The sequence below is a fragment of the Sturnira hondurensis genome, unplaced genomic scaffold, assembly GCF_014824575.4.
Source record: "Sturnira hondurensis isolate 20B ecotype Veracruz unplaced genomic scaffold, ASM1482457v3 Scaffold0013559, whole genome shotgun sequence".
In the NCBI taxonomy this organism is placed as follows: Eukaryota; Metazoa; Chordata; class Mammalia; order Chiroptera; family Phyllostomidae; genus Sturnira; species Sturnira hondurensis.
This window is the reverse complement of record NW_028086190.1, coordinates 2,217,533-2,232,520: the sequence shown is the minus strand read 5'-3', so window position 1 is coordinate 2,232,520 and position 14,988 is coordinate 2,217,533. Positions and strand designations below refer to the sequence as shown.

At 41.5% G+C, this 14,988-nt stretch overlaps 1 protein-coding gene across 1 annotated transcript in view; it reads right to left on the bottom strand.

Annotated features, from left to right (window-relative positions):
* Positions 1-14,988, bottom strand: part of SAXO1 (stabilizer of axonemal microtubules 1) — a 49,985-nt gene that overhangs the window by 17,540 nt on the left and 17,457 nt on the right. Inside the window, exon 3 of the mRNA XM_037061970.1 lies at positions 4,336-4,538. Coding sequence (XP_036917865.1) covers positions 4,336-4,538 — 203 coding nt within the window. The remainder of the gene's footprint in view (positions 1-4,335; positions 4,539-14,988) is intronic.

Genomic DNA, 14,988 nt, shown 5'->3' with positions numbered 1-14,988 from the left:
CCCTGTGTTTTGCCTTCCAATAAACACTGGATGAAAAGGGAGAATGAGCCCTTTGGAGGCAACAGTGCCACAGCCATGTATCTGGTACTACTGACTCCTTCGTAAAGCATCTACTACAGTTCCTGTTTTGTTGGGTATAACCAGCAAAGAAGGATAGATTCTTGACCTCTTGAAGCTTACAATCCAGCCAAGGAGATAAATGTTAAGTGAAAGAAAGGAAGAATAAATTATGCAGTGAATTACATGACACTCTCAGAGCATATAACAGATGTGTCTAGTCTGGCATGGTGGTAGGGGGAGGTCTGGAAAGGCCTTGAAGGGTATGACATTCTGCTGCTCACTGAAGGACAAATGCTAGATTGGGAAAGAGAAGAGTGCCCTATAGAGAGGAGATAGCACATGCAACATGGCTTGAGACAGAAAAGAAATGGAGGAAAGGAACTGAAAGAAGGTCCTGTGGCAGAGCAGAGGGGCACTGGCAGATGGCACCAGAATCTGCAAGGCATCCAAAAAATTGGTAAAGGTTTAGGGTTTTATCTTAAAAACCATAATAATTATTCAATACATTTTAAGCATAGAAGAGGTCAGACCAGATTTTCATTTTTAAACGACCTCCCCCTGGTTCCTTTCTGTGTAAAATGAACTACAGCTGACAAGACAGGAGATAGTCTCAGGTATATCTGTGCCCAGACATAGACACAGAGAAGGCTAGATTACGGCTTTCCTGGGAAGAAGTAACAAAAGGAGAGAAGGGAGGGTGTAAAAAGACAGGCCACAATAATATAACATGGAATAGGCCACGTGGAGAACAGACACAGAAGGGGCTGGTGTTAAGAAAGGTTGAAGCAGTGGACTGGAGGTCCTACTGAGGCCAAGGACTGTCAGTAGAGGAATAGACAAGAGAGCAAGCGGGAGAACTAGATGTTGGGGTGCACAAAGGCATAACCATTTGGGGCTATTACAATATCTAGAATGTGGCTTGGCAGAAGGTAGCTATGGAAGAATGGAAGAGGACAATAGCAATGATAAGAAGGTAGAAGAATAGAGACCAGAATGCTAAAAAGACATTGAGTCCCAGTTCCTAGGGGAAGCAAAGAAGCTCAGCCATGTGTGAAGTCTTCCTGAACACAGATTTAGAGCTCTGTATTCAGGGAAGGGATTCAAGGAAGATTCTACATCCCCAGAGCCTCCCCAGCTCCCTCTGCCTAAGTGTTTGGCTTGATGACATAAAAGCAACTATTATCACAGTCATGTAGAGATCCACAGACATGTTATATGAATGGTTCGGCCTGTATTTTTAGGGAAACTAGGTGTACCATAAGCAGGAAAGTTACTGATAAACCTGGCCTCCATTCCCAGCATCTCAGCCTATGGCTTTGCTCCACTGAGTAACTGCTACATTGCTTGCACCACACATATGACTCCATATCCTGCATCTCCTACTAGACTAAAAAGTCACACTCCTACTAGACTAAAAAGTCACAGGAGGTCACAACACTTCCCTCATAGTCCCTAATGCCATGCCTGGGATGTATGTAGTTGATTTTTAATAAAGAATGAATCAATCCCATTTATATAAATTCAAAACTGTCAAAACTGTTTATGGTGTTACAAGTCAGCATAATGGTTGTATCATGGGCAGAGATGATTACTGGATGGGAGTATCAATGTTATTTCTTGATCTGGGTGCTGCTTACATTGACATGTTCAGTCAAAAATTAATTGGTCCATATGCAGCAAAGAAAACCATCAAAAAAACAAAAAGAACAACCTACTGAATGGGAGAAGACATTTGTCAGTGATACATCCAATAAGAGTTAATATCCAAACTCTATCAAGAACTCACACAACTCAACAACAACAACAAATCCAATTAAAACATGGGCAGGGGACCTGAATAGACATTTCTCCAAAGAGGACATACAGTTGGCCAAGAGGCAACTGTATGAAAAGGTGCCCAACATCACTAATTGTTAGAGAAATGCAAGTTTAAACCACAATGAGATATAATTTCATGCCTATCAGAATGGCTATCATCAATAAATCAACAAACCAGTGTTGTCAAGGATATGGAGAAAAGGAAACCATTTTGCACTGTTGGTGGGAATGCAGAATGTGCAGCCACTAGAAAACAGTGTGGAGGGTTCTCAAACAATTAAAAATGGAACTGCTTTAAGATGCAGTGGTTCCACATCAGGGTATATATCCGAAGAAACCCAAAACACTAATTCACAAGAACATAAGCATTTCAACTACCCTTTGCAACATCATGGATGGAACTGGAAAGCATTATGCTGAGTGAAATAAGCCAGGCGGTGAAAGACAAATATCATATGATCTCACCATTAACAGGAATCTAAACAAACCAAACAAGCAAGCAAAATACAACCAATGACACTCAAATATGGAACAGGCTGTCAGGGCCCAGAGGGGAGAGGGGAGAGAATCATAGGGGAAAAGGGAATGGACTCACATGAACAAGTATAAAAGACACATGGACAATAACTAAGGGTGGGGGGTGGAAAGGGGAGGGAGGTGGGGAGCATGGGGTGGGGGGCGGGCAGGGTTGGGATTATAAGACAGAAACCTGTACTTGAACAAGAATTAAATAAAAATTATATTTAAAAAAAAAAAGAACATAAGCATTGCAGTGTTATTTATAATAGCCAGGCTTTGAAAGCAACTCAAGTGCCCATCAATGGACAAGTGGATAAAAATGTTGTGGAACATATATACAAAGGAATATTACTTAGCCATAAAAAAGAAATAATCTTACCATTTATGACAGAATGGATGGACCAAGAGAGTATTATGCCAAGTGAAATAATTCAGTCAGAGAAAATATAAATACCATGTGATTTCATTTAAATTTGCAATCTAAACAAAATAAATAAACAAACAAAACTGAAACAGACTCATAGACACAGAGAACAGACTTATGATTGCCAGAGGGAAGGGGAGTTGGACGAATGGGTGAAAAAGGTGAAGGAACTAAGAAGTACAAATTCGTAGCTACAAAATGGTCATGGGGATATAAAGTACAGAATAGGAAATATAGTCAATAATGTTGTAATAACTATGTCTGGTGCCAGGTGAGTACTGGAAATGCCGGCAGGAACACTTTGTAAAGTATATGATTGTTTAACCAATATGGCATACCTGAAACTAATACAAAATAATACTGAATGTTAACTGTAATTGAAAAATAAAATTAAACAAATTAAAAAATAAATTATAACTAAGAAAGCAAAAATAAATAAATGCTCGTTAAATAGTTTTTAAAAATTCATTGGTCAGTATAGTTATGATTTGTACACTTTTCTATGTTTCCATAATTTTTTCAATTGATCAGTAAATCAACTATTCAATAGAAATGCTTCTCCAGTGTAGGATTTCAAGGGCAAGTTAAAGTAGGTGCTGGCAAATATTTTCCATAACAGGGAAGATATTAAATGTCTTATGACTTACAAGCCATACAAAACAAAAGTAACCACAGACAATGTTGTAAATGACAAGTGTGGCTCTGTTCCAACAACATGTATTGGGTTGGCCCAAAATTTCGTCTAGCTTTTTCCACACAATGGCTCTAGTAATACTTTGTTGTCTTCAACTGCATTTGAAACCACTGTGTTAGATTATATTGTGACAGCTGTCATATCAGTGTGCTTCTTTAAAAAAAACTTATCAAAATTAGGGAATTTTTGTACAGCCATTTTAATATTGAAGATGGAAGAAAATACACAACATTTTCAGCCTATTGTGCTTTAATATTTCAAGAAAGGTAAAAAGGCAACTGAAATGCAAAAAAAGGATCTGTGCTGTGTATGGAGAAGGTGCTGTGACTGATCAAACCTGTCAAAAGTGGTTTCAAAGTTTTGTGCTGAAGACTTCTCTCTGGATGATACTCCATAGTTGGGTAAACCATTTGAAGTTGATTGAATTGAGACATTGAGAACAATCAGTGTTATACTATGCAAGAAATAGCCAAAATACTCAAAATATCCAAATCAATCAAGTTATCAGTGAAAATGGAAAATGTGTCTTTTATTTTACAGAAAAAAGCATACAGACTTTTTGGCCAACCCAGTACTAATGAACACTGAACATCAAATTTTGTATAATTTTCACATATCCTGAAATAGTCCTTTGATTTTTTTTTAAATCATTCATTCTGAGTTCTCCAGCCATACAAAATGGCCACAGGCCCGATTTGACCCACAGGAAGCAGGTTGCCCGGCCCCTGCTCTAAGGAGGTGTGCAAAGAAAACACATACTCTGGCCTGCACACCGGCTCAGCCTATCCTCCCCCAAACTGCCCCTCAAGTACTCCCCAACCTTTATAAGTAGGCAGACACTCCATCTTGTCACCACATGGGTATTTACTGTCCCGAGGTTTGATGGGGTCCACTCGACAGACAGTATAGGGGTTGTAGTCTTGTTTATACGTCGTGAGCAGATCCATATTCTCTTTACTCGGGACAAAGTGGTCAGGCTGGTGGATCTTCACTGGTAACACTTTGTGAGGCCCAAAATCTCTCCTGTAACAAAAATAAACACTGCCATTGGGGCTACTGGCTCAGAATAAGGCTCATGGTTTCCACTCAACCCAATTCTACAAATGTTTGCTAAGAAGTTATCTTTTGACCTGGCAATTCCACTGCTGGGATTATACCCTAAGAATCATAAAACACTAATTCAAAAGAACCTATGCACCCCAATGTTCATAGCAGCATTATTCACAATAGCTAAGTGCTGGAAATAGCCTAAGTGCCCATCAGTAAATAAGTGAATCAAAAACTGTGGTGCATTTACACAATGGAATACTACACAGCAGAATGAAAGAACTCCCAGTCTTGGCAACAGCATGAATAAAGAGTATTATGCTGAGTGAAATAAGCCAGGTGGCGAAAGACAAATACAATATGATCTCACCTATAAGTGGAACCTAATCAACAAAACAAGCAAGTGAGCAAAATAGAATCAGAGGCATGGAAATAAGAACAAACAGAGGGGAGGAGGGAGGGCAATAACAGGGGAAAGAAGGGGAAGAGTCAAATCAAGGAATATGTCCAAAGGTCCCATGGACAAAGACAATGGGGTGGGTGGGATTGAAGGTGGAAGGTGGGGGTGGGTAGGGTAGAGGACAGTAATGGGGGGGAAATAGGGACAACTGTAATTGAAAAACAGTTTTTAAGAAAAGAAGTTATCTTCTACTCTATCCCCCTACCTGCTCTTCCTCCTCTGTTTCTCACTTTTGAGAAACACATCGCTATTCCCTTCTCATCTAAGTCAGGCACCCAGACACCATCCTGGGTCCACCCTCTCACAGCTCCGGACCATCACTCACCAGGGGAGGCCCCCTCCATGGTTCCGACCCTGACTCCTCCTCACCTAGATCATATGACAGCCTACTACCTGGGCTTCCTACTTCATTCCTGGCACTTCTGCTGCAATCTCTTTAGTGTGGCCAGAATAAGCCCTCTAACATGAAAATCAGACCATGTCACTCCCCAGCTTAAAACTCTTCCAGATTAGGCCCAACTTTGTAGCATGGTTTATAAGCTTTGATGGACCTGCCCCTGCCTTACTCCTCAACCGCATCTCCCACTTCCCCGGCACCCCTGCCCACATTCCTGTCCAACCACCCCAGACCACTGAGAATGCCTCTCTTCTGTGCCTGCTCTTCCTGCCTTCCTCCCCCATCAACCCCTTCACTGTAAGGCTAACTTCTATTTTGCAGGTACCACTACTTCCTTCTCTGCACTCCTATTGCTCCTCCTGCTAATATTTATTGACTTCCATTACCCAACCTCACAGAAAACCCAACAGGCAGAACAGTAAGTAGAGACATGAGACATTTATTTCTCTGCTCTCTGGCATCAGTGTCCCATTATTTCAGGGAGTATGAAAAAAATGGGAGAGAAAAAGCATGATGGCCTTCACTAAATAGGAAGCACTCTCTTCCCTAAGCATCCCACAGTCAGAGAGGCCAAGAGAATAACTGCACCAGCACCAGGAACCACCTTGGTGACACCAGGGCTCAGCTTGAACTGACAGTACCCACCAGGGAAATTCCCAATTCTCAATGCAAACTCTCTTAAGCAAACACTTCCCCCAGGGCTTCTCCTTTACACAACAGCTTGGTTTTGCCTGGAACCCATTTATTAAACTGGACAAGGGGAAGGTAGATTTTCCCTGACGGTGCTTGCCAAAACAGCCTCGCCAAGGGAGGGGGAGGTTTCCGGACAGGAAAACATCAGGCCCAAACACCAATAAAACCTACTTCCCGGCCAAAGTCTGGAGCAGCATTACTGAGCCACGCTTGACTAGCAAAGGTAACACACTCCACTATAATCTGTCTTGCATGAATTATATACATGGTTGTCAATAAACCCAAACCAGTGCCTGAAAATGCTTCGTGGGATGGAGGAGGGCGTGGGGGGGAGTTAGGAAGCAGGAGAATTAGTTTCTCTAGGGCTCTAAGGAGGAAATAGGAGATGCTTCAGTTGAACTCCCAGTAACACCCTCTGGGTAGATTTAAAAACACATTTGGCCGCAGTTACAGGTCTTCAGCCTGGACTCTCTTCTCAAGGGCCCCATGTTGGCAAACAGCAAGAGGAGCTGACTATGTATCAACTGGGGCTATGAAAGGAGCAGGCTAAATAAGAACCCAAGGGTGGGTTCCATACTTGCACCCTTCTTGGTATATCCCATGCCGGCATCTGCTTGGCACTAAATCAACTGCAGCAGTACACTAGGAGTGAAGGTCCTAGGTACAGAAAGAATTTGAAATATCTGGAAAACCTTGTCTGAAAACTGGTTAACTGCAAAGTGGCTTTTATCAGGACGTCTGTATTCTCAGGGGAGTGCTCCCAAGAGCAGATGAGCTCTCCTCATTCCAAAAGGGGTGGGGAGGGGTTTTGGAGGCAGTTGAGGCCACACACAGACCCATGTTCATCCATAGCTACGCAAGGGTTCAGCCCTCTTCCAATGATGAAGATCAGGAGATACCGAGGGCAAGTGGTAAGAAACAAGGCCCAATGACCAAGCTGTGCCCCCTTTAATCCCCCAACCCCAAAGCAGTCAGGAGTGCTCTCCAGTTCCAGGCCTGCCATGCTCTGAGACCCTACACACAGGTCATGACATCCTCCTTGCTGTTACTCCCAGTGCAGGATCCAACTTCCCCTCAGAGATACTGTGAGAATTTCAGTGTCTCCAAGCTCTTCAAGGGCTCCAAGCTCTCTGAGATTTTCAGGGTGCTTTTCACCCCTGACTCCTGCTGTTTCTACAGAAGACGAACAGAAAAATGCCCCCAGCCAAACTCACCAGTTCATGGACTATCCTGAAGTCGATTAGTCAAAGACAAAAGTTTATGCAACAATATCCTTGCTCAATATGTTTAGGGAAAGAAATTGTTCATTGAATCTCCTCCTCCTATACAAAATATAAGTTCCTTGTGAAAGTACATCTATGATTGAATATACTAATCAGCTATCACTAAGAAAAACAATCCTGAGAGGGAAAATGAACTATTTCTGAAGAAGAGAAAGTTTTAGATTTAATTCATATATATCCCACCCAAAAAGTAATGACTGCAGCTTAAGACTGAATTTAATCAGAATTTATGTTTCCTCGTTACGTTTTTATATTGGGAACATTCACTGAAACCTGTCATTAACCGCAACACAACTGCACGTCCCCAATCTCACATAATCTTACAGCCTTTAAGTTCACATAAAAGTCTGTTTTATCCTTCCCAGAAATTGCTCCAATTTAGTAGCTTTTTTTTAAGGGCAGTCCCCCCTCTTTCCGTGTTACATTTCCTAGTCCCTGTGCCCATTGTGGCTATGAACCAAGGGAAAAAATTGGTCAAAGATGTTAACTTTCTTTTAGATGCAAAACTATAAAAGTTATATAGTATGGAAGGCCAGGAGCTAAACTCTGAGTTAAGTAAAGGTTAAAGGGGCCCTGCCGGGAAAGTCGTAACAACCTTACTCCCAATCACTAGGCAAAGCTAAAGAAAGGTGTTAGACAAGAATCTGACAAAAGGAAAGAAGAAATAACATAGCCAACTAGCTTCCGGGAGCCTGGAAATAGGGGAAAAAAGACATTCACAGCAATATAGGGACCATAAAATACTTCTTAAAAAAAACAACCTTTTATTAATGTTGATCTATGAAAACTTCAGAATTTGTTAGTGTGCCCAAGTAATCTATCACATTAAATGGAATCCATTTGAAGAAGTGTCCCTCTTCTTGCCCAAAGCCAGTCTCTTCACCCCTACCCTAAATCCCTTCCTCCTTTCTCGGAAACCTCATGGAATGGACCATCATCTGGTCTGTGACTTAACCTTTTCCTCTTGCTAGCTTCTTTCTGTCCACATTTAAACATGCTAATCAATGAAACAAACAAGCAAGCAAAATACAACCAGAGAAATTGAAATTAAGAACAAATTGACAGTAACCAGAGGGGAGGTGGGAGGGAATAATAGTGGAGAAAGGGGAAAGGGTTTTCAAGAAACCTGTGTAAAGGACACATGTACAGTGCCAAAGGGAAATAGAATTCAGGATGGGAGGTGGGGATGGCTGGGGTAGTGGGGAGTGCTGGGGGTAAATGGAGACAACTGTACTTGAACAACCATAAAAATAAATAAGTATGATCCATCCTTTCTGAACTTTCAAGGAAAAAAATTAAATGTAACACAAGCCTTACTAGTGTCCAGCCCTCTCTCTTCCCCTTCTCTCTTCTAGAAATGGGTGTCTACAGGTACAGACTGGCCTTCCTTACCTCCCACTCCTGCTCCACCCATCACCCCTGATTCTACTCCTTCCCTGCTCTAGACAAGGCCTACAAAGCACCACCTTGTTTCCAAATTCAGTCCCTGCTCCACAGGTCTTTATCTTCCTGCACCTTAATTCTATCCATCCTCTCATTCATTTTTAAATACTCTTGAGCTTGATATTTTTTAAATATCTCCCCCTTGAGATACTCCTCATGATTTATCTTCTCAACCACCTCTATGGGGTTTTGCTCTTTATCAATTGATTTGATTTGATTACTGTCACACATAATTCTCAAATTCCCTAAGGTTAAAAGGCACCCTCTAAGGCATAGGTGGCAAACACAAGGCCCACAGGCCGAATCGGGCCCTCCACATAGTTTTATCCAGCCCAGCACCTTGTTTCTACCCAGCAGCAACACTGAGCTCTCACTTAACTGTTAAGGAGTAGTTACATTCATACAGTCCTAAAATTACATTTGGCCTTTGAAGGCAACTTCAAGACTGATGTGGCCCCAGTGAAAATGAGTTTGTGACACCTGCTAATGAAACCATTATATCCTTGCAGGCAGTTTGGGGAGCCCATCCCAGCATACTGAGAAAGACCCCGAGGCTGAGACCAGTGGTAATATTAGTGGTTAGTTGTATAGCCAAAGCTACTGGCTGAATAAATAGACTGTTTCAATAATTACTGATATTGGGATTAGGGTTAGCAGGGTGCCTTGGGGTAAGAAATGTATTCAAAGGGCTTGATCCATGTCTCTGATCCTAATAAGAACAGACTGAGCCCTTCCCATTTTCACTATGAAAGACAGGAATCCAAAATACCTGCCTCCAGGATTCAGCTTACATAGTACCTCTCATGTCCACAACCCCCACTAGACCTGAGGCTAACAACTGTCATTGCTTCATATAAACTCTGGATAAAATGTAAAAACAGCCATCTGAAGAGATAGTCGAGATAGTTTAGTCCTCTAAAGAGAACTAAAGAGTAACCAAGATAGGCAGATTCTGGAGCAGAACCAATGAGTGGAAGAAAGGAATGGCACTGAGTGAGCCTCTGTGTAAGTTTCCACTTCATTTCAAGACCTTCAGTCTGCACTAGGCAAGGCAGACAAAATGTGACTACAACACCTTCCACCTTTCTAGACTCAAGAACCAAAGGGCCAAATTTTGAGGTAACCGCAGGTACCAGAAAGTGAAGAAAGAATCCCAGAAAGGAGAGAACCAGAGACAGAAAACCTGAAATTTTATCTACTGGACCCAAATCTCTGGCTGACCTCACATGTATATCAGCCTTGAAGCAATGCTAAAGGTAAATAATTGAACTGAGATTTGAGCTGCTACCCAAGACACAGAGTTTGCATTTTTAGTCCAATCAACTTCTATCTGCTCCTCAGGGAGGAAGAAAGGATGGAAGGGAAGAAAAAAGAAAAAGGAAAGAACTCTTCAGCCCCTGACTAGCATGGCTCAGTTGGCTGGGCATTATTTCACAAACAGAAAAGTTGCCAGTTGGATTCCCAGTTGGGGCACACACCTGGATTGTGGGTTCAGTCCCAGGTTGGGGTGTGTATGAGAGGTAACCGATAGATGTTTCTCTCTCACATTGATGTTTCTCTTTCTCCCTCTCTACCCCTTGCTCCAACAATACATAAATAAGTACTCTTTTTTAAAAACTCTTCAGAGGAATATAGAAAAATTTAATCTCCATTATAGAACATTAACAATACACAGGATCAATCCAAAATTATTTGGCATACATACAAATGTAACCCACTCTAAAGAAGGAAAAAGATAATCACGAAGACCAATCCCAATCAGGATCAGATGTTAGAGTTAAAGCAGCTGTTTGACTATGCTCAATTACAAAAAGAAAAATAAGGTCACAATGAATCAAGAGGCAACTACAGACAAACAGTAATGAAATAAAAACAACCAAATGTATATTCTAAAACTGAAGTATACAATATCTGAAATAAAACATTCACTGGATAGGCTTAGTATTTGAATGGAGGTGGAGGAAAGATTCAGTAAACTTGAAAATAGATGAATAGAAACTATCCATTCTGAAGAACAAAGAGAAAAAAGATTGGGGGAAAGACGTGAACAGAGACAGAAAAAAAATAAATATTTGAAGAATTAATGAGCAAATTGCCCCCAACTTTAATCAAAGACACACAGCATCAAAGGCAGTGAAATTGCTCGGGCCAGCCTAGCCCTGAGACCTATTTCTGCATGTCTCCATTAATTCTCAGGTCCAGTATACAGAGGAGAGTGAGTGTATCCCCTGGGGTATAGCTCTGAATAGAAAGCCAAGTTAAGTATTTGAAAAGAAAATGTGTAAAATCAATGGGTAGGGAAAGGAAATTCAAGTCCACTACCTACTGTCTTGCTTCTTTCCTGGCTTTTGAAGAGATGACTAACTGCCCTTTCTCTTTTAGTTCTTGCTTCCCTCACTCTCCTCAGTTTACCCAAAAAGTCTTCTCAGTAAATGAAGAAATCCTTGCCACCAACTTCAGCCAAACCCATCAGGTCTGAACCTGATTCAGTCTTCCCACACACATGCACATCTCCAGTGTACCCTAGTCACAGTCTCACTTCCTTTAGAATAAAGGCCCAGCGCCATCTTGAAGACTCACCTCTTCTTCTGTGAGGCTATCCACTTTGCCCATCTTAAAGCATCTGGTTTAGCTTACATAAATAATGTCACAAAATGGGGCCCGAGTGTTTTACAGAATGACATGCCTAAGGGGAAATGAGGCTTGAAATACAAACCTCTTATTCATAAACTGATCTCAGGTCTATCTGAACCAAAGGCAGACCCTATGTGAAAGAATTACCAAGAGCTGCAAAAAAGCTTCATGCTCAGAAGGGCTGAAAATCACAAGCATTCTCCTTATGGCACCTGCTGTAAATCCCCAAGATTTACAGTCAGTAAGAGTTGTGTGCAGCTGTAATCATGCCTCATGCTGGCATGATAACCTTTCCAGAAACCAGGTGTTTTTTGTGTCTGGGCTTAATCACATAATCCAGCCAAGCCTTGGGCCACATGACTTTATCGGGCAGCAGGTGGCAGCCCCATGTCCAATCTCAGAAACCAAACCAGGTCAGCCTTTAGTCAGGGAAGTTGGCGGGACATTCTTGTAATAAGGGTCCTAAAGGCAGGGGAGCGACAACCCATGTGGACAAGGGAGTGTTCAGACACAGGGCTGATCCATCCCTTCCCCCAGAAGCCTCTGATGGAGCACTCAGAGAACAGATTCTCTACATTTCTTGATAGGACATAATTCTATTGTGTGTACACATATGGGAATCAGAATCTCTGCTGAATTTATAAGATTCAGAAAAGATGGCTGATAAAATCTTGATTTCTTATAATTTATCTCAATAAAAACTCACTGGAACTCAAAAAAAAAAGCATCCTGATAGGGACATAGTTTTGTTCCTGGTCTATGAACACTAGCACCCAGTATGGAAGGCACAGGGCTGAGAAATTATTGAATTGAGATACAGAGAAGAAGAGAAATGCCCTCTGTTTATTTCTTCTTTAGTTCTCTTTCTGGGGAAGAAAATATAGGACAGGAGAGGAGTATTTCTGCTTTTTTCTTTCCCATGGGTAACCTTGGTCCTACTCCTTTTTCTTTTTAAGGCCCCTATGATTACTAACAACTTGTTTTGGAAATTCTTTCAGCTTCTGCATTCCTCCACTTTGGCCACATCTTGACATGAATTATTATTAAGCTGGCTCTGGCAAGGACAGAGGGAACTTCTGGGTGATATGTTTATTGTTGTAAGTGACGTGAGGCAAGGATAATTTAGGACAGGTGAGAGGAGAAGTTTTTGTTTTGCGGAACACCCTCAGGAGGCAGAAGGGCCTGTAAGGGCTTCATCTGGGGGCTCAGAGTCAGGTGCCAGAACAGGACTCCTGGCCCATGGAGAGGGTTTACCCTCATTCTCCTAAGCCTGTAGGGACCAAACAGAAAGTATTCCTCAACACCCATCCTCAAACATCCTTCTCTCTATCTCCAGGACATGAAGTAGATCCCTAAATATGACCACCTTTGGAGCTATGCTATACTCTATATTCACAAGATGCTCTTCATTTCCTGCAAACTGGGGAGAAACAGATCAGACCAGTCAGTATCTAGAGGCATTCCTCAGCATATATCTTATCCTTTACTACCAATAATTAAATATCTCATGCATATGCTAAGGACTTTTCATTAGTGTTGACCTAAGTTTCTTAAAAAACAGAGAAAGCAATCTTCTGGAAGAGGCCACATCTCTTCTTGTGGTCTTTAGACTCTTAGAAACTAAGAATGCTCTTTTTTTTTCTTGGTAAAATAAAACCCAGACTTCAAGATTCATATTGTTTAATTAATAAGTCAGCTTTAAAAATGGGTTGCATACATGACTTCAAAAAGGACCTGGAAACCTTGTGCTTAAACCAAATCATTTAAGAGAACTGTTTGGCCTAAAAGTGACCTGATTCAAGTCCAGTATCTGAGAGGGCACTCCACTCCCTCCCATCCAGTCATCCCCACCAAGCTCAGGAATCCTTTGACTTCATTTCTGCCCCTGTATCTCCCCTGATCAGTCTTTTCTGCCCCATAACTGAGACATGGACTTCTTCCTTTGAATCTAAAAGACAGCAGCTTTTAGTAGAAACTCTATCTCACAACCCACAATCTCAACAGAGCATATTTCCAGACCTATCGTGGGGGTAATTGGTATAGAATGAATTAGAGCTGTTCTGCTTAGCCTGGGACATTCTCTACAAAAACACAAAGTTATGAGGCACAGGGAAGAAATTTACCAGGTTTTGAACACCTATAATGCGCAGGCACTATGTTGGTTCCATTTCACCTCCACCCCACAGCAATCCTGAGACAATGAGGAATGGCACCAGCAAAGAATGCATCTATCATTCAGGTCTCATCTCGGGACTAAACTGTACAATCTGAAAGGCTGCCCAGTTGCACTCAGAGATGATTCTACTCCACTGACTCGCCAGCTGCAAGTTACCATCTGGAGGTAACTGAGTTTGTCAATGGCAGGTTCTGTTAGAGCTTTGCAACACAGAGAACAATCCTAAGATTGATCACTTTGTCCCATTCCCTCACTACAAATAACCTCTGAGGCCCAAATACACTGAGCCCAGTGGTTCAATCTATGCACAGACTGGATCTAAAGAATCAGAGTTTATAAAACAAGAGCAATTTAAAAAGAAATATTCATTTTTCATACTCTTGAAGAACATTCAAGAGGACCCCAATGCAAAATTGATAGCATAATTTCAAAAAGCCCACTCTTGCTCTATCATTAAGTTCTCTTTCACCACTACCAACATCACTAGTACCACCCAAGTTGACCTGGAGTTTAGCTGCCAAAGCCCAAAACTCCTTTTTCAATAGCAGCCCCCTAGTTTCTATCCCTTTATTACTTCGCCTAAACTCCAATCCTCTTCATATAAATCAGTTTAGTGTTTCCCTCCACTTTTTCTCCACCCCCCCACCCCCCACATACACACACAAGAATCCTTCTTCTTTAGAAGAGATTGGGAAAAATTGAACAGGCTAATATTGGGTTCGCCAAAAAGTTTGTTTGGTTTTTTCTGTAAGATGGCTCTAGCAGCACTTAGTTGTCTTTAACTTCATCTAAAACAATTTTGTTAGATTGTATTATGACAGCTGTCATATCAACATGCATTTTTTAAAAGTTGCCAAAATCAGTGAACTTTGTGTAGCCATTTTAATATTGAAGATGGAAGAAGATACGCAACATTTTTAGCATATATGTTCTATTATTTTAAGAAAGGTAAAAACACAACTGAAACTCAAAAAAAGGGGGGGCCCTGGCTGGTGTAGCTCAGTGGATTGAGCGCCGGCCTGCGAACCACACGATTGTGGTTGGATTCCCAGTCAGGGCACATGCCTGGGTTGCCGGCCAGTTCCCAGCAGGGGACTCACCAGAGAAGCAACCATACATTGATATTTCTCTCCTCCTCTCCTTCCCTTCCCCTCTAAAGATGAATAAATAAAAATCTTTTTAAAAAAAGGATTTGTACAGTGAATAGAGAAAGTGCTGTGAATGATTGAATACGTCTAAAGTGGTTTGTGAAGTTTCATGCTGGAGATTTCCCACTGGATGATGTTCCATGGTCAGATATACCAATTGAAGTTGATAGTGATCAAATTGAGACATTAATT